At 38.1% G+C, this 18,236-nt stretch overlaps 1 protein-coding gene across 6 annotated transcripts; it reads right to left on the reverse strand.

Moving 5' to 3' along the window:
- Positions 1 to 280: 280 nt before the first annotated feature.
- Positions 281 to 18,164, reverse strand: LOC117289087 (eukaryotic translation initiation factor 2-alpha kinase 1-like). 6 transcript variants are annotated; one of them, XM_033770037.1, is made up of 14 exons: positions 18,052 to 18,164; positions 15,988 to 16,091; positions 14,094 to 14,269; positions 12,924 to 13,040; positions 12,190 to 12,375; positions 11,029 to 11,109; positions 9,085 to 9,239; positions 7,412 to 8,511; positions 6,521 to 6,627; positions 5,277 to 5,412; positions 4,482 to 4,576; positions 2,970 to 3,107; positions 1,995 to 2,090; positions 281 to 681 (listed from the first exon to the last, which is right to left on the reverse strand). In XM_033770037.1, exons 2-14 carry the CDS (start codon positions 16,034 to 16,036, stop codon positions 583 to 585), a joined length of 2,535 nt encoding a protein of 844 aa, XP_033625928.1. In that variant the 5' UTR covers positions 16,037 to 16,091; positions 18,052 to 18,164; the 3' UTR covers positions 281 to 582. The 6 variants fall into 6 exon arrangements, with proteins under 6 accessions (XP_033625928.1, XP_033625930.1, XP_033625933.1 ...); XM_033770039.1 differs by having other exon boundaries at positions 17,821 to 18,164; XM_033770042.1 differs by having other exon boundaries at positions 4,482 to 4,573; positions 17,731 to 18,164.
- Positions 18,165 to 18,236: the final 72 nt, after the last annotated feature.

An 18,236-nucleotide genomic window follows, 5' to 3' on the forward strand; every position in this document is an offset into this window, starting at 1 on the left:
ACATTTAAAAATGTGCATAAATATTTCATGAAAAATAGTAACCGACATCTAAAATTAGATTCGAATGCTTCTGGCAAATCATGCATATGGACATACATAAACAACAACAAATAAAGTTAAAAGTAAACAATAACAATGTACATGAGAATACAGAAATGTAGAACCATCCCAGCTCTTCCAACAAGAATAAATAAATAAAACACGACATAAAAGCTATGCTTTTATTATATAAAAAAAAAAAAAATGTCAAGATTATCAGGAATTCAAAATCCAACACCCCCCCCCCCCCGACCCGACTCCAAAATTACCTTTTCCTTTCATGGACACTTCGTACCAAGTGAAATTGGTTATTTTCTCTGGTAGCATGATCTTTTGCGAACTGAACTGCTTTCCAAATAGCACCCAGTTCTAGTTGTAGATTTTGGTTTTTATGATAACAATGGCAGTTAGTTGTCTGAGGGTGGACAACTAACAACAATCTTTTAAAAATGTTGGTATCTTTCAGATATAGTCCCAGGAAATTTATTTGTGGTGGCTTGGCCACCTTGCTTTTTTTGCGTATTGACCTCATCATGTGGTCAGTCACCTCCCTAGCTGTGTTTTCAGCTCAGCTATTTGTAGTTTGAGTTGGCGTACTTCTTCATCTCGCTCAGAGAGCTTGGCCTGTAGATTGCTGATCACCTAAACAAGAAGGACAACCCGTGTTAAAGGGTAGGTACACTACTGGTAATTGTCAAAGACCAGTGTTCTCACTTGGTGTATCATAACAATAAAATCACAAGCCTGTGAAAATTTGGGCTCAATTGGTCATCGAAGTTGCGGGAAAATGATGAAAGAAAAAACACCGTTGTTGGACGAATTTGTGTGCTCTCAGATTGAAATTACCTCTTTCTCAAAAACTATGTTACTTACTTCAGAGGGAGTCGTTTCTCACAATGTTTTCAACAGCTCACCAATGTTCGTTACCAAGTCAGTTTTTAAGTTAACATTTGTTTTGAGTAATTACAAAACGTGTACCTTCCCTTTAAACAAAATAGTTAAATAAAACCAAATTATTTTGAAGATTTGCGTACCTTTTATTTTTTATAATTTGCACTAGACACATTTGGTAATTGTCAAAGACCAGTCTTCTCACTTGGTGTATCCCAACATATGAATAAAATAAAATATATGTCACACTTTTGACTCAAGTGGTCATCAAAGTTGCGGGAGAATAATGGCAGAAAAACACCCTTGTTGCAAAGGGTGCCTTAAAAGGCTTCAGGCCTGAAGTAATTTAAAGCCATTATACACTTTTGGAACAGAAAACAAAATAAAAGTTCACAGATTTACAAATAACTTTCAGGGTTTACAGAAGGTAATGGCAAAAGACTTCTCTTGAAATATTATTCCATGAAATGCTTTACTTTTTGAGAAAACATTAAAACAATCTCGACAACAAGAATTACGCATTTATAGTAAACACATGTCATGACACGGCGAAACGTGCGGAAACAAGGGTGGGTTTTCCAGTTATTTTCTCCCGACTCCGATGACCGATTGAGCCTAAATTTTCACAGGTTTGTTATTTTATATATAAGTTGTGGGCCTTGGACAACAGTTTACCGTAACATTTGAGTGAACACTTACGTTTTTCTCAAAAACTATGTTACTTCAGAGAGAGTCGTTTCTCACAATGTTTAATACTATCATCAGCTCTCCATTGCTCCAAACCAAGTAAGTTTTTATGCTAACAATTATTTTGAGTAATAACCAGTAGTGTCCAGTGCCTTTAAAGGGACACACTGCCTTCAGACTTGGAGCTTTGGGGTCATAAAAGCACTGTTTTCATAGTGACTAAATGACCCACACAAATATCCCTCACTACCGAGTGGTTTTCGTTTTAATTCATGAACTACAACACGTTCAATAACTTTGTGGAGTCAAAAATGTGGTTTTACAAAATGTCGGTTTCTTACAAGTCTATCTAATTGAGTCTCAATAGTTAAACCTACCTCTTCTTTGGACTGAAACAGTGGGCCTCTCAGAACCTGTGCAGCATTGGGTCGATGGCAACACTCGCTGTGGGTCAATTCCTCAATAGCTTTGTACTGTCAGATATCAACCAAAGGATTCTATATCACGCTCTCTCTCATTTCATAAATATACAGAAAACTTCATACAATGCCAAAATCAATAATTCAGTGGAATAACCTGTTTATTCAAATTCTCTTTGTTCAAAGAAACTACCAACAAACTATACTTTGGTTTTCACCCTAAAGGCCAAGTCACTCAGGCCCAGATAACGAGAACGATAATGATAAAAATGCACGCCCTCGATTGGTTGAAATGCTCCACGCACAGTACGCCCACGCTCATTCGACCAATCGAGGGCGTGCATTTTTACCGTTATCGTTTTCGTTCTCGTTATTGGGGCCTATGTGACTTTGCCTTTACACCAATGTCCATCAAATACTGTATACCAAGTTCTCTCCCTGAGTTCTATGGTAGCTAGTAGACTGTTCAAATAATCCTTGGCTTGTGAAGGAAGAATAATAATAACACATTCTTATATAGGGCATTTCACAATAACCGTCTCCAGGCGCTTCACATTAGTCCCCTGGTCATTGGGCCAATAGCATCCCTTTATTCCTTCACGGCTACATGGGGAGTATACAACCTGGGCTACCATTTTACAGTGCTCCTTTTTTCATTCACAATATCAACCTCTACCCTCGCAGGTACCCATTTATACCCCTGGGCGAAGAGAAGCAATCGTAGTAAAGTATCTTGCTCAAGGACACAAGTGTCATGACCGGGATTCGAACCCATATTCAAGTAACTTAACCACCAGAACTTGAATTTGATGCTCTTAACCATTCGGCCATGACACCCTACAAATAACTCTTAACCGTTCATAAACGAGAACATTTTTAAGAGAATTTCTCTTGCTCCTTTTTCCTCAAGAAGTTGTCAAAGCACAGTCCTACCTGATTAGGCCATCTGGTGTGGATCTCCTGGGGAACATCACCTTTACGGACGTCCATTATCACTTTGGCTCGTTCACTTTTCGTCCCGAAGGGATGGAACAGTTCACACAGGATGATACCTGAACTGTACATGTCGGACTAGAAAGAACGACAAAACTGGCTCAGTTTGGAATGTGTTCAAGGGAGGGTATCGTTTGGTAATCACTCTTAAAATCAATGGTTTAGGGGGAAGCCAACAAAACATTTTAGAAACATTTCACTTCAAAGTAATATGATGATGTAAAATGATATCAGTTTTATGCCCCAAATTTTGAAACCTGAGAGGCGATACTGCAGTCATGTTTCTCCGATAGTGTGTTCCTATTAGGGATTACTCTTCATGCGTCGACACATTCGCTCCAAATTTTCGGTGATATCTAAAAAATCATGACCACTTTTTAAAATGAAATTTCCTTTTATTGTATACATGTACATTGTACATCTACACTTATAAAGGATTAAAACAATCAATTGGTACAAAAAACAAATGGTATACTTTTCCTTTCATGTCATGTGTATTTGGTTATGTTGCCCTGGTTTACTTTAGTCTTCAAGGACACCAGCACCATAGTGCCTAGAAACATAGGCTTAAAGACAGTGGACACTATTGGTAATTGTCAAAGACTAGTCTTCACACAGTTGCTGTATCTCAACATATGCATAAAATAACAAACCTGTGAAAATTTGAGCTCAATCGGTCATCAAACTTGCAAGACAATAATGAAAAAAAAAAAACATTCTTGTCACACGAAGTTGTGTGCGTTTAGATAGTTGATTTCGAGACCTCAAGTTCTAAACTTGAGGTCTCAAAATCAAATTCGTGGAAAATTACTTCTTTCTCGAAAACTATGGCACTTCAGAGGGAGCGATTTCTCACAATGTTTTATACCATCAACCTCTCCCCGTTACTCGTCACCAAGAAAGGTTTTACGCTAATAATTATTTTGAGTAATTACCAATAGTGTCCACTGCCTTTAAAGCCATTATACACTTTCGGTAAACAGTATTGTCCAAGTCCCACACTTCGTATATCAAAACTTCTATATAAAATAACAAACCTGTGAAAATTTACCGAGTTGGTCTTTGAAAACCATTTGTAACCGTTTGTTATGAAATGCATATGGGTGGAAAGATGTTGTAAAAGTAGAATACAATGATCCACACAAGCATGCCTCGAAATTGCATGGTTTTCCTTTTACCTCGTCGACTAACACGGTCAGCCATTAATGGGAGTCAACTTTTTTACTTGGCCGACCGTGTTAGTTTGCAAAGGAAAACCACGCAATTTCGAGGCAATGTTGTGTTGATCATTGTATTCTACTTTTAAAACATCTTTCTAACCATATGCATTTTATAACAAACGGTTACAAATGCTTTTTATAGACCAACTCGTCCGATCCAAGGCAACGTGTTCCTTTAACTTGGTTATAACACAAGAACATAGGGCACCCAGTAACACAGGTGGTCACTTACCTTATAATCACACTTGGTCCCTTTAAGCTGCTCCGGTGATGCGTAAGTTGTTGTACCAACATTTGCTGTATGACTCGTTGGTACAAAATTGTCTGTTTTACAAAAAATAAAATTACAAAAAAAAATGAAAAGTGGCAGGCCTACACTTCGCCCCTTGCGTGGTCAGCCATTTGCGTGTAGAGCCTCAAATTTGGGACAGCAGTGAATATAGTAGAATTATATAACTCTATGTTGTCATGGTATTGTAGTAACTTTATCAAGTTAATAAATAAAAGATGGAAATTTAATAGATGAAAATTTGCATCGGGTTAACAAAATATTAATTTGGGTTATTAATTAACAGTAATATAGTATACTGTACAAATCATTTTGCAGATTTTGCGAATTTGACGTGAATTTTACATCACAACTCTCCCATCGCAGCGGTATTCGCAAGTGAGTTGCCCAGAGCTGAACTGCTGCGAATATTCGTTTTCAAATTTTGTGACGTCAACATTCGCTTTGCATTCGCAGGAAGTATGAACCGGGCTTTACTAGTGCTGTTGATAGGTGTCATAATTCAAACATAGTCCCACATACACGTACCTTGCAGGAAAATATTGCATGTTTGAAGCACCTTGAGCGTCACTGAGTGACATGTATTCGCTCTATATAAGAAGCCACTTTTATTATTATTATTATTGCTGTCATACATGGTCTTTTTTGTAAAGAATTCAACTGACTGACCAATTGTGTGCAAACAAAATTGTTCTCAGCAAAACCTTCAACAGAACACAATGGTTAGCAAACACTTACCCCATCGCCCATACTTAAGATTTGATGCATTGTTTTGGTCCATACGCTCCGGCATAAAACCTTTTTTTGAGAGTCCAAAGTCGCCAATAAGTACTTTCAAATCTCTACCGGTGTTCTCCAAGAAAATATTCTTTGGCTGAAAAGTTGAAAGGAGTGTTTGAAAATTAAAGTCAAGAATTCACTAAACAATCTACAGGTACATGGTAGAGCTGACAAGAACTGAGCCCAAATGTTCCCAGATTTGTTATTGTATTTATGCATATTAATATTGGGGTAAACATAGTAAGGAAATTGGTCTTTCAGAATTACAACAAAGTATACACACTGCTTTTCATTAAAGGCAGTGGACACTATTGGTAGTTACTCAAAATATTTAATAGCATAAAATCTTAATTGGTAACAAGTAGTGGAGAGCTGTTGATAGTATAAAACACTGTGAGAACAACTACTTCTGAAGTGACGTAGTTTCCGAGAAAGAAGTAATTTTCCACGAATTTGATTCCAAGACCTCAGATTTAGAAGTTGAGGTCTAGAAATCAAACATCTGAAAGCACACAACGTCGTGTGACAATGGTTTTTTTTGTTTCATTGTTATCTCGCAACTTCGATGACCAATTGAGCCCAAGTTTTCGCCTTTTTTGTTATTTTATGCATGTTGAGATACAGCAAGTGTGAAGACTGATCTTTGAAAATTACCAATAATGTCCAGTGTCTTTAATCCATTGTGCGAGTCAGGAGAAATTTATGAAAAACCATGCAGAATTATCAACATGTAAATACATTGTCTTTAAAAGTGGTTGTAACAATCAAACTCAGCTGTTGTAAAAAAAAATTGTAGATATGCAGATACAATTTTCATGAAAATAACTTCATTTCAGAGGGACATATTTCACAGAAACAATGGTTCCAGTGTGAACTTCACAGTCAGTAAGCTTTCAGACCAAAATTAAACAATGTTTTCAATCCTTACAAATCATGTAAAATACATTTAACTCAACACTGCTTATTAAAAAATACTAGTGAGGAAACACTAGATCAGCATATTATTATTTCATTATAGTATTATTAGTTTCTGGCAATGCAACTACATACATGACATACATGCCTCAAAAGCAAACTTGTCAAAAGCGGCTGCACTTTTTCCCAAGTAAGTTTTCATTGCCGTTTTATAACACAAGCATTACCAAACAAGTACAGACCCTTTAAAATAAAAGTAAAAAGTGTCCAGTATAAAGTGCCTTTACCTTAAGATCTCTGTGTATAACATTTTGTGAGTGAATGTACTCAATCCCACGCAGAATCTGCTGAAAGATGTCCATGTTGTTATACAGATTAACCAAATCAAACGTATCTGAAAGAGATTCAAAATTGAAGGGGAAAAAAAGGTCAACTTTTATTAAGTTTGAATGAAATAATTAAGTATCCCTTAATGTTTACTACTTGATATTTGAAAGGTTGCATCCCCTTGAGGTGATCCCCTGGCTGCCACTTTAAAGATTTTATTATAAATTTGGGTGTGATCCCTGGCTACTATTACAAGACTTCTGACTGGCACCCTGAACAAACATTATTAACGAAATAGATCAGTTGGTAGAGTTCAAGAACATTAATCCGTCTCTAAATCCTGCTCTTATAAATTTGTCTTTGTTCAACCCCAAATTAAGTGCAAACGTAATTACAATCAAGGTGATTTTGCCTATTATTCATTTTGCTTTTACACATCTATACATTGATGTGGGTAAGCACTGTGTACTTAGAACTTTCCCGAGCTCTGTGAAAAAAAAATCACAGGTTACTTGAGTGGGATTCTATCCCACGAGCTTTGCAAGTCTAGAGCAGGAGTCTTGCAAAGTAGAACACCGAGATTGCCCAGTGCAATGCAGTAGCTATAGGCAATTTGAATCCTTTATTTTCGCAGCGGGTACCGCAATGATAACAAATAGTTATTTTGGTTTTACCCATACACTGATGTGTGTTAGCGCTGTACACTCAGTAATTTCCAAGTTCATTAGCTCAATGTTAAATTGTAAATGTGAATGAAACTTAGTTTGTCATGGTTGGACTTAGATTGTCCTAAAAAGCTATTAAGGAGCAGAGAGTTGATGATTTAAACCACATCTTAAGGAAATACTTACTCTGTGCCTTCTCGTCCATGTTCCGTTCCCATAGCCAGTCTGCCAAGGTGTTTGAACACAATTGCATCTGAATGTGTAGAATCACATAGAAGCCTGGGAAAGGTAGGCTAGGTTCCAGACTCAGTGTTCTTCTCCCGGCATGGGCATTGGTTTCTGTACCATCCTGACTCTTGGAGCGATGGCGCATCCGCTCACGTTCACGTTTTGGTTTCATCTGCGCATCCATGTCCAAATCAATGATTTTCCCGGAGCTTTTGACCATGGGTAGCTTTCCTACCAGTGCGTCTAAACTATTGCTGAAAGGATCATAAGGAATACAGGGTTGGTCTTCGAAGGTGAAGTTGTTGTTATCAGTTTTGCTTGTAAGCTTGTGATGCTTGCCGTTGAAACTAGCTGCATTTGACTGGCTGCTATCAGAACTAGTTTCCGGATCGCTGATTTTATTCAGTACAGTTTCTTTCCAACCGGAGGCATAGTCATTAAAATTACTCTGGTAATCGTTGGGCTCATCTTCAAAGTGTATTGAAATATCATCATACATTTCTTCCTCATCCGAAAGATTTTCATTAATATCTGTGGAAAAGTCATTAATTTCTGCGGAAAAGTCGTTAACATAGTTTTCAGTCATTTCAGTTATTTTTGCCGTCTGGCTTGACTGGTATGTCTGCTTGGTGGATTCGTGTTTTGAATAAACCAACTTTTCAGTCGTCTGAGTAGATGTAACTGCTTGACCTGCAACCTTTGAACTTGATGTTGTGCACGATCGTGATGAGCTGTATGTCGTTGATGAAACTGATACTGATGAATGTGTAACACCAGACTGTTGAGTGGTACTTGCCAAGGCCGGTAACCCGTCACTATCATCAAATGACATATCAAGTTGCTTGGGAGTAACCGAAGAATTAACTATAGTGCTTGATGAGTCACTTGGACTTCTACCCATTTTAGTTGGAGTACAACTCATTTGGGTTTGGTCAGATTCAGGCACTTTCATATTTTCCGTCAGTCTTCCTGTAGAGGATTGCTCATACTCTAGATCCTTTAGAGAAACTCTATTTCTGTCTTGCGTTGAGTTCTCGTGTTCACTGGAACTTCTTGGGCTGAATATATACAACAACAAAAAAGTAGTTATAAATCAAAACCTGCTCTACTGCCAAAACCCAAAACTTTTTGGCATTTACCTTTATGTGAAAACAGTCAGAAAAATGTTTAAAAAAACTTTCATTCCACCACACAGAACATTTCTACAGATTCTGAAGGTGACAAGTTATAAATGCAAAAATCTCACTTTTGAGTCAACATTCAAGGTTGTGCCAGAGCCAGTCACAAATTGTTCAAACATTGCTTGTTTTCTGTTCAACCCCCTCCACACAAGAACAACTACCTGGATATAACTTGGCCCCACCCTCCCTGAATCAAACTTTTCTTTTGATATAAGCCTTTTTAGGATATGGCGAAAACAAGCATCTGAAAACACACAACTTTGTGTGACAAGGGTGTTTTATCTGTCAATATTATCTCGCAACTCCGACAACCAATTGAGCTCAAATTTTCACAAGTTTGTTATTTAGTGAACACAATGTATGTTGAGATACGCCAAGTAAGAAGATTGGTCTTTGACAGTTACTTATAGTTTCCAGTGTCTTTAAGAAGTCCGTTCATTCTGTATTTACCTTTCGCTGGAGGAGGGCATTATACACTTCAGACCTCTTGTTTTACTTTCTTGGTAGTTGCTTGCATTCATCGGCTCAGGCTCAATCCAGGATGTATTATAGCCAACAACGTTTGGATGTTTCAGACCAGCTAATACCTTCACTTCATTCACCAACTGCATTCAGAAAAAAAGTGCAAAGAAAGCTTTACTCATTTACAATTGTTATGTTTTTCTAGTGGTGGAACGTGTATAGTTAAAAGGAACATTACAGAATTGGTTTTTGCTAACAAAACCGTTGTTGGCAGTGTAGGCAGCTTATGTAATAAGCACCATAAACATGAACTGACAAACCTGTAGAAGTTTGAGATCGATCGGCCTTCTGGGTCACGAGAGAATATTGACAATAGTGCTGGGCGAATAGTGAAATTTTGATATATGGATACCGCTGGCCAACTATCCGAAATTAACCGGATATTCGAATAGTTTTTTTCGCTGCTAGAGGGCGCTATAAATTTTAGATTGAGTTTAGTTTTAGACAGTGTCACTCGGTTCATTCATAAAAGTAACCGGATCTAATTTAAAGATGGCGATATGCTTTTTCTTTTGATCGTGATTGACTCTACGTGAAGGAAAACTTTCGTAATCTTTGAACAAATTACGTCAGAAATGTCATTGTTTTAACTCTTCACGGAGGTGAGCATAGTTAAATACTTAATTTATGCTGTTTTATGCTGTCTTAATAGAAGTTTCATAAGGACTCAGACAAAACATTCCTATCAGTTGTCGCCCGACGTCTGCGGATATTCGGATATTAAAAGAATATCCGGTTACTTGGTTGTAATTACAGAACTATCCGGTTTATAAATAGGTATTCGCGCCCTATGTGGATATCCGGTTAAGAAAAAAAAGGCATTCGCGGTTACGGATAGGAAAACCTATTCGCCATTAACCGGACATTCAAATAATTCGCCCAGGCCTAATTGACAAACCCATTACAAGTTTTGCATTGCATCAAAGCCAAAATAAAAATGAATAAAACGCTCACTGAGCGATAAACTTCAAGATTATTTACTTCTCATTAAATTTGACATTTCATGACAGAAATATTTCAAGGGATGTTTTCAACTATCATCATCATTAGACTGTGTAAGTTTTATGAAAATCTGTGATCTTCACGATTTTTGTTTCTTACCATTTTGGTAGCGTTCCTTTAAGTTGATAAAAAGTCTGTCGAACAACATGATGATGTTAGACAAGATAGGGTCAAGTGTACACGTTACATAGTATGATCGCTTGTCACAGCAAAGTTATGGGTAACTAAAACCTTGACTTGTCCCATGTCTTTATTCGCAAGGATAAAGACATACAGGGCCCAATTTCATAGAACTGCTAAGCACAAAAATTTGCTAAGCATGAAATTCAAATCTCCATGTGATTTGCAGGATAAGCAAACAACAGCTGAATACCTGTAACAATCAATATGCAACAAATGGAAATTTGGTTGGTAATCCTTTTTTTTATCAAGGAAGAAATTTCATGCTAAGCAAAATTTTGTGCTAAGCAGCTCTATGAAACTGGGCCCAGGTCTTAAGGCCCAATGATTTCATTGGATGAATGTGCTGTGACACGAGTTTTCCATATCCGTGTAATACATTATGTGTACATGTATTTGTGAATTGACTGTGAATCTTCAAGTGAAATCGAAAGCGAGGTCAAGGAAACATTTTTAAGGATCCCACGGGGAACTGTATGGGGAACCAGTTGCAACAATGTAAACTTGATGGAATTTTAGCTGGTAATCAGTTACCGTTCAGCAAGTTTTTTCTGCGCTTAGCAAGTTTTATGCTTACAGACTTTATGAAATTGCACCCGGGGCAATGTTGAAGCGCCCAAAGTTGACATCTAAATATATATACTAATTTCTGTCACTTTTCTGACTGATACACTCCACACTGAAACTTACTTTGAATGACTGGTCACAGTTGTTATGCTTCAGTTTGATTTTCTTTATGGCATAATGCTGTCTATCAAGATTGCTGCGTACCTGGTTGAACAAAAAATACCACCAAGAAAATACAATTATTATATAATAAATTACAGCACAACAATAAAACAAATTGATTGATGCAATTTGACCAGTATCACCCCTGGTCAGTGGGCCATATATTTAATTCCTTAGACCATCTCAACTCACTGGGAAGTATACAGCCACTACGGTGGGCGAGTGGATATTCCAAAAGAAATAACTGAAAATCAAGTTAACATTTTTGTTTCAAAATGTATAAATATTTACAAGAAAAAAAGAAGAAAAGAAAAAAACACAGCTGGCCAAAATCAGAATCATTCCTGAATTAACTGCAAAGTTCTTTGATTAATGTCAGAAAAGCCATTAAAAATTACTGTTGTTGGAGACCTTATCAGAAGTCCTGCAGACGATTTCACAAAACGCTAGGATAATCCTATCTCGAGTTAGGACAAGTAACCCGTCCTAACTTAGGATGGGTTCAATGCGTCCTAATGTCTTTGGGTACGGGACTGAACTCATCCCAAGTCCGAAGATTAATCCTAGGAAGATTTTGGTGAAATCAACAGCTGGTCTTGGCACTCATCGTATCCTTCAAAGCAAGAGTCTTAAAGGCAGTGGACACTATTGGTAATTACTCAAAATAACTATTAGCACAAAAGCTTACTAGGTTACGAGTAATGGGAAGCTGTTGATCTAGTATAAAAAATTGTGAGAAACGGCGCCCTCTAAATTACATGTACCGTAGTTTTTGAGAAAGAAGTAATTTTCCACGAATTTGATTTCAAGACCTCAGAATTATATTATGAGGTCCTGCAATCAAGCATCTGAAAGCACACAACTTCGTGTGACAAGGGGTGTTTTTTCTTCCATTATTATCTGACAACTTCGACGACCGATTGTTATTTTGTGCAAAGGTTGAGATACAGCAAGTGAGAAGACTGGTCTTTGACAATTACCAATAGTGTTCAGTGTTTTTAACCATTGACAGTACACATGGCAATTACAACAACAAAATTTTGGGTTGGTATATGGGTGGGTAAAAAAACAATTTTTAACAAACACTTTTCTGAATAGCCCTTTTCTGTGTAATAAACTAACCTTGTAGACTTGACCAAACCCTCCTTTGCCGAGTGTGTGTAACTCCTTGAACTCTGTCTGGTAGCGAGTCTCGTGTCTGTAGATAATCTCCTCTGGCGGCATCTTGGGTTGCCGGTGGATATTTTGGATTTGAAGTAGTACGGCAGTCCGTTCACGCTCTGTGGCTGGCAGTGATCGCAAGTGCACCTGTGAATTGAGCCATTACTGTCTATCAAGGATTCATTCAAAAAACTAATCAAAATGACATTCCATCCTCAATAAACCATGATCTTGATAATAGGGTGTTACGAAAAAAGTGCACCCTCAAAAGCTCACCCCGGAAATGCATTTTTTCCCCAAAAGAGTTGACAAAAAATGAAGAGGAGCATAGTATACTGTTTGAAATACACAGACAACATTGGGTTTTTTTCCAGCTAATCTCCTACAAAAGAAATTTACAATGGTTTTAAAAACAAGGTGCCCACATTTAAAACGCAGGTGTTCGGAAGATGGCAGACTCCACTACTACAAAACATTTGAACATAAACTAAACCTCTATAGAAATTATTAAACCTCTTTAGAATTGTTAAGTCTCCAGAATTCCCAAAAATCTCTCCACAGAGGTAGAGAAATTTCTGGAATTTCAAAATTTAAAGTAACACAAGTTCTCAATTAGCATAGTCTACCCAGCAAGTAGATCCACATGGTGATACTAAATTTAAGTAAGATTGGAGCTTATTTGAAAAGGCACCAACCTCTGATTCAACATCCTGGACATTCTGTAAGGAAGTCTTAAACATGGCTGTGAAGGCATTGGTGTAGGCTAAACGGACAGAGCTGAACATGTCCGTTTTCTCCTGAGGTGGCAGAAGCTGGAGGAGGAGAAATTTGAGCATAAAAAGGAAAAAAGATTAAGAATCACAAAAAAAATATTATAGCAGTTTTTTTACAACCAACTGAAGGTTTGCCCTGGGTTTTTTTCAATGACTTTCTTGTGGGAACTTCTATTTTGCCACTTATTCATGTGCGGTTTGAATTCTGATTGCCATAAAGGGAATGGGTACATGTACATGGGGGTAAGAAAGGTATAAGTGGCATGTCAAATTTTTACTAAAATAGTGTGCTTTCAGATGCCAAATACAAGGCATGCGGCCTGAAGTCTTTTATTATTTGAGTGAGAAATGACTTTTTGTCTCAAAAACTCAGTTACTTCAGGGGAGCCATTTCTCAAGATGTTTCACACTGTCAACAGCTCTCCATTGCTCGTTACCAAGTAAGTTTTGCTTACTATTATTTTGAATAATTACCAATAGTGTCCATCCAGTGCCTTTAAGCAATAACAAATCAAATGGCAAATAAGACGAATCATCCTGGCAGGGAAAAATATTTTACTGTTGTAATTTAGGTCCTAACCTAAATCTAGTGGTGAGTCCCGTTGGACTTGTCGACACTGGAGAGCTAATAAATAGACGTCAGCTGCACGCTTGGGTTGACAACAGACTGCCGCATGGCCAGGCCGCAGGGTGCTGCCCAGCCACCGGTCACGCCCGACTGGTTTATTGCATAAAGCCATTGGACACTTTCGGTAAACAGTATTGTCCAAGGCCCACACTTCGTGTATCACAACTTCTATATAAAATTACAAACCTGTAAAAATTTAGGCTCAATCGGTCATCGGAGTCGGGAGAAAATAACAGGAAAAATAAATTTGTAATTCTCGCTATCGAGAATTGATATTGCTTTATTGTTTCTCAAAAAGTAAAGTATTTCATGGACTAATATTTCAAGAGAAGTCTTTCACCTTTACCTTCTGTAAACCCTTTAAGTTATTTGTAAATCTGTGAACTTTTTTTCCTTTTTCTGTACCGAAAGTGTATAATGGCTTTAACTATCACAATAGACAATAACAACAATCAAAACATTACCTTGTTCTTAGAAAATTTCTGACAGATCAAGTGGAACACTTTTTCTCTCTCCTTAGTGTTCTTGGTATTTGATGCACAGACCTGGTACAGTAGAGACTTGAACATCTCTGCATGAACCATGTTGTTAGGATCCAGGATGGTGCCATTGCTGACTTGCACTGACTGCAGCTCCTCATCTGCCACGATAAAAACACACAACAAGAACAAATTATTCTGGACAATTTAATTACACAGGCGGGCCTATTGTACGACACAAACTGACAAAACAGAATGTCCACAGATTAACATAAAAGCTTACAGTAAGTTACACTTTGAAGATAATGATGGTAGAAAGCTTCCAGTTAAAGTATTACTTGATGAGGTGCCGTAGTCTTTGAGAAATGAGTAACTATCTTAATGTCAGGAAAATAATTTTTGTCTCACTTCACGCGACTACATATTTACGCAACTCTCCTGAAAACATTGCTCTGAAAAATGGATCTACTAAAAGGTATCAAAACCCTTTAAACAAGGAACCGTTGGGTAAGGTTTGTCTGCTTCTTTTCTAGCTTCCTGGAAAGTGAAAGAGTATCACAGGTTCATTTTGATAAACAAACAGTAAATAAAAAGAGGAAACTCAATTGACTGAATTTTTTACAGCCTGTGGAAACTTGATTGCACCACAATTTTAAGGCCAGTTAATGGTTGGTTGCGCAATGGTCGGGCGATGGTAATCTTGACAGTTTGTAGGCCTCAATGTTAACTATATAAACTATTTTGCGCGTCAACATTTCCATCGCGTGATGGTCGTGTGACCGATTATAAACCGGCCTTTACAGATTCATCTCTTTTCAACCGCCTGTATCTGGCGTTTTCTTGAATCAGTAATAGCTTAACAACAATGGCAAAATGTTTGTTAGGCCCACATTATATGTCACTCAAATCACATACGCCTCCTTGAAGCAAAAAAAATATTACAAATTAACTTTGTTCAAAACATTTAAGGAGACTATGTCAATCTAAAGGAATAAAGACCTCGATGACGCCAATTGGAATCATTTAAAATAAAATGAATCCCAATATTTGTTCCTCTCCCTTAGGCAGAGTTTAAATTCAGTCTCAATAATTGGTTTGAACTTTCTAAAGGAGAGGCAAACAGTTATAAGGAACACGTTGCCTTGGATCGGTCGAGTTGGTCTTTGAAAAAGCGTTTGTAACCGTTTGTTATCGAATGCATATAGTTAGAAAGATGTTGTAAAACTAGAATACAATGATCCACACAAACATGCCTCAAAATTGCACGGTTTTCCTTTTACCTCGTCGACTAAACACGGTCCGCCATTTATGGGAGTCAAATTTTTGACTCGGGCATAAATGGCCAACCGTGTTAGTTCGCAAAGTAAAAGGAAAACCATGCAATTTCGAGGCAAATTTGTGTGGATCATTGTATTCTACTTTTAAAACATATTTCTAACCAATGCATTTTATAACAAACGGTTAAAAATGCTTTTTATAGACCAACTTAAGGCAACGTGTTCCTTTAAATCATCACTTATTTTTTGCACTTTCTTTCCCATCACATACATTGTAAGTATTTCCCTACAGTTGACTATACATATTTCCCAAGAATTGTATAGTGCACTTTACCCTTATTATTATAGAGCAGTCCAATGTCAGGCCTGATACTTCACGGAGGCAACGAAGGTGATTGCCTCCGTTGCCCCTGGTCATTGCCTTGGTGCCCTTGAAATGCTACTGTAGAAATTTACAATCCCCTCATAGGGTGCCCTTTATACCTAGGAGAAAATGCCTTGGTGCCCTTGCCCTTTCATAAATGAAGTATACAGGCCTGCAATGTCAAACCATTACAAACAGTCTGATGTAGAAAAATGCTATTAACAAATAGCTCACTTACCGTCATTTTCATCAAAGTCACTGATGGATGAGGGATTGTAAGAAGCCATGTCTAGAGTCTAGACCAACATCGGATGTCATATAGAAGACGAGGTTCTTCCCAACCTGTGAATGAATAGTTAAAATAGAAACGTTACTGGCTAACTGTTTACTTTGAGGGTTTATTTTCTTTTTGGGGGGGGAGGGGGGATTATGTTCGTGGAGACGATAGAGAAAGCGGGAGACAAGAGATAGCGGAATGAACCTCATCATAGTTTTAGCTGGTCCCCACCCCCTTCTTCTAGAAACTAGATCACAGAGGAGCCTTACAGTTACACTTAAAGTTTCTAGAAGTACCCATCCCCCTCTCCACCCCCACCCCAACAAAATTGAGGCCCCCCCCCCCCTCTGGAAACATTTGTGACAGTGCTCACTGCTCATGAACAGATGAACAGTTGAACAAAAGGAAAATGAAGTTTTGTATTTAAACAAATTAAGTTAACGATCGCTAACATTGCTGCCACAAAATGGCTTCCTACCCCTTTAAAAGATCGGAAGCTCATACCAGCCGACATGTGAAAGAGACAACTAATTTAAACTACTTCAAATCCTATAGAGAGGTTGCGTGACCCCACAAAAAGTTTGTTGTGCGCGCCGTCGGCCATGTCGAGTACTATTTCTGTTGGTAACGCGTCGTCTGCTCGCAACAGCAGATGCACGTTTGTAACCGAGAAAGTTGGTTTTTCTCTGATAGACAAATATTTGGTGAAGGTTTTCTTTCAGTATTTTATTTGGTAAAACAATGAATTACATCAAGCACATAATATTAACTCCAGATATAGCAAGTCAACGCCGGTCGATACTGTGAGAAAAATACGAACGAATTTGAATTCGTTAAAACAACAATTGTTAAAACAACAAAGATCCATATGAATTCAAACATGCCGACTGGTCTCCAAACATTGAACTGTGTCGTAGCCAGATATTATTAACTCTGAGTGCATTTAAGTCCATTGATGCACTATACAATCAAATTGGATGGGTGACGGAGGTGAAGGTGCACATCGAGGAAAATTTGCTCAGGAAGGAAAAAGACTTTGCAGTTTTACTCTTGAGGCCGCACTTATTGCGAAACATTATTTATTTTGTATGGACGTGGACATGGCTACCAACTACCTACCACATCACGGTACCACCACTGTAGAAAACAAATTATTTTTGTTCAAATCGGAACTGGGATTTTAGCAAAATGTATGACTTGCTTTCGGCAAGGGTGGTGCGGTATTTGGCTGGCCTCCATCAGCACTCTGGTATATTTTACATTCAACTATCTGAAGGGGGCGATTCACGTTGACAAAATGCATCTTTTTGGCATTGATTTGATTTATTTTTGGATGGTTTATTCACAATACAACAAAAATATTCTCGGCTGCGAGAGCAAAAGCGTGCGCAATCTGCGCTATGTTTGTACGCCAGCTCAAATTGATAATTCTGACAAACTGCTAGTTGCGATAACGTAACCCTCCTCCCGACGGCCGCAACTAGACGAAATGTATGTTTAAAAAGCCTTTCATTTTTTCAAGGCGTTTTCATACAGATTTTTTGAAGATTCTGAAGGAAAAGAACATGAACAACCCTCCCCGGCCCCCTCCCCCCCCCCCTCCAATGACCGAACTACACCCCCCCTCCAACGACCGAACTACCCCCCCCCCACCCCCACCCCCTTCCCAGAAGTTCATGGCTTCGCCGCTGACATCATTCTCACATTCACATAACACTTTAAACTTCAATTTCACTCCTATGTTTATTAAGTAGTTTTTCCATGGTAAAGGTTTTCTACTCTTTTCTCGTGCACCGCATTATGTTGCAGATATGGCAGACGTCCACCATCAGACGTACGTACGTCCGTGCCATTTTAATCCCACTCAATCAACTCAGGCCGTCTCTCTTGTTTACACTTTTGAAACAAACAAACAAACACGGCAGAGACAACTTGCAACTTCCACCGCCGGTCATCAATCAAAGTCAATCAAATCAAATGAAATTGTTTCCCACACAATTTGAGAAGTGTCTTAAATCATCGTACAAACAATTCCCAAAATGTTCAATACAAAAGATACTGTCGTTCGGCTACTCTCTCTCTCTCTCTCTGTACATTCCGTAGACTCAAATGCTCTGTTGGAATTCCCCCAACCAAACTGCAAGCTGCAACATGCAAGATTCGATTGAAGAAGATTGCAAGATGGGTGAACAGCGCCACCAAGTGTTCAT

Source organism: Asterias rubens, chromosome 4, assembly GCF_902459465.1.
Source record: "Asterias rubens chromosome 4, eAstRub1.3, whole genome shotgun sequence".
NCBI classification, from domain to species: Eukaryota; Metazoa; Echinodermata; class Asteroidea; order Forcipulatida; family Asteriidae; genus Asterias; species Asterias rubens.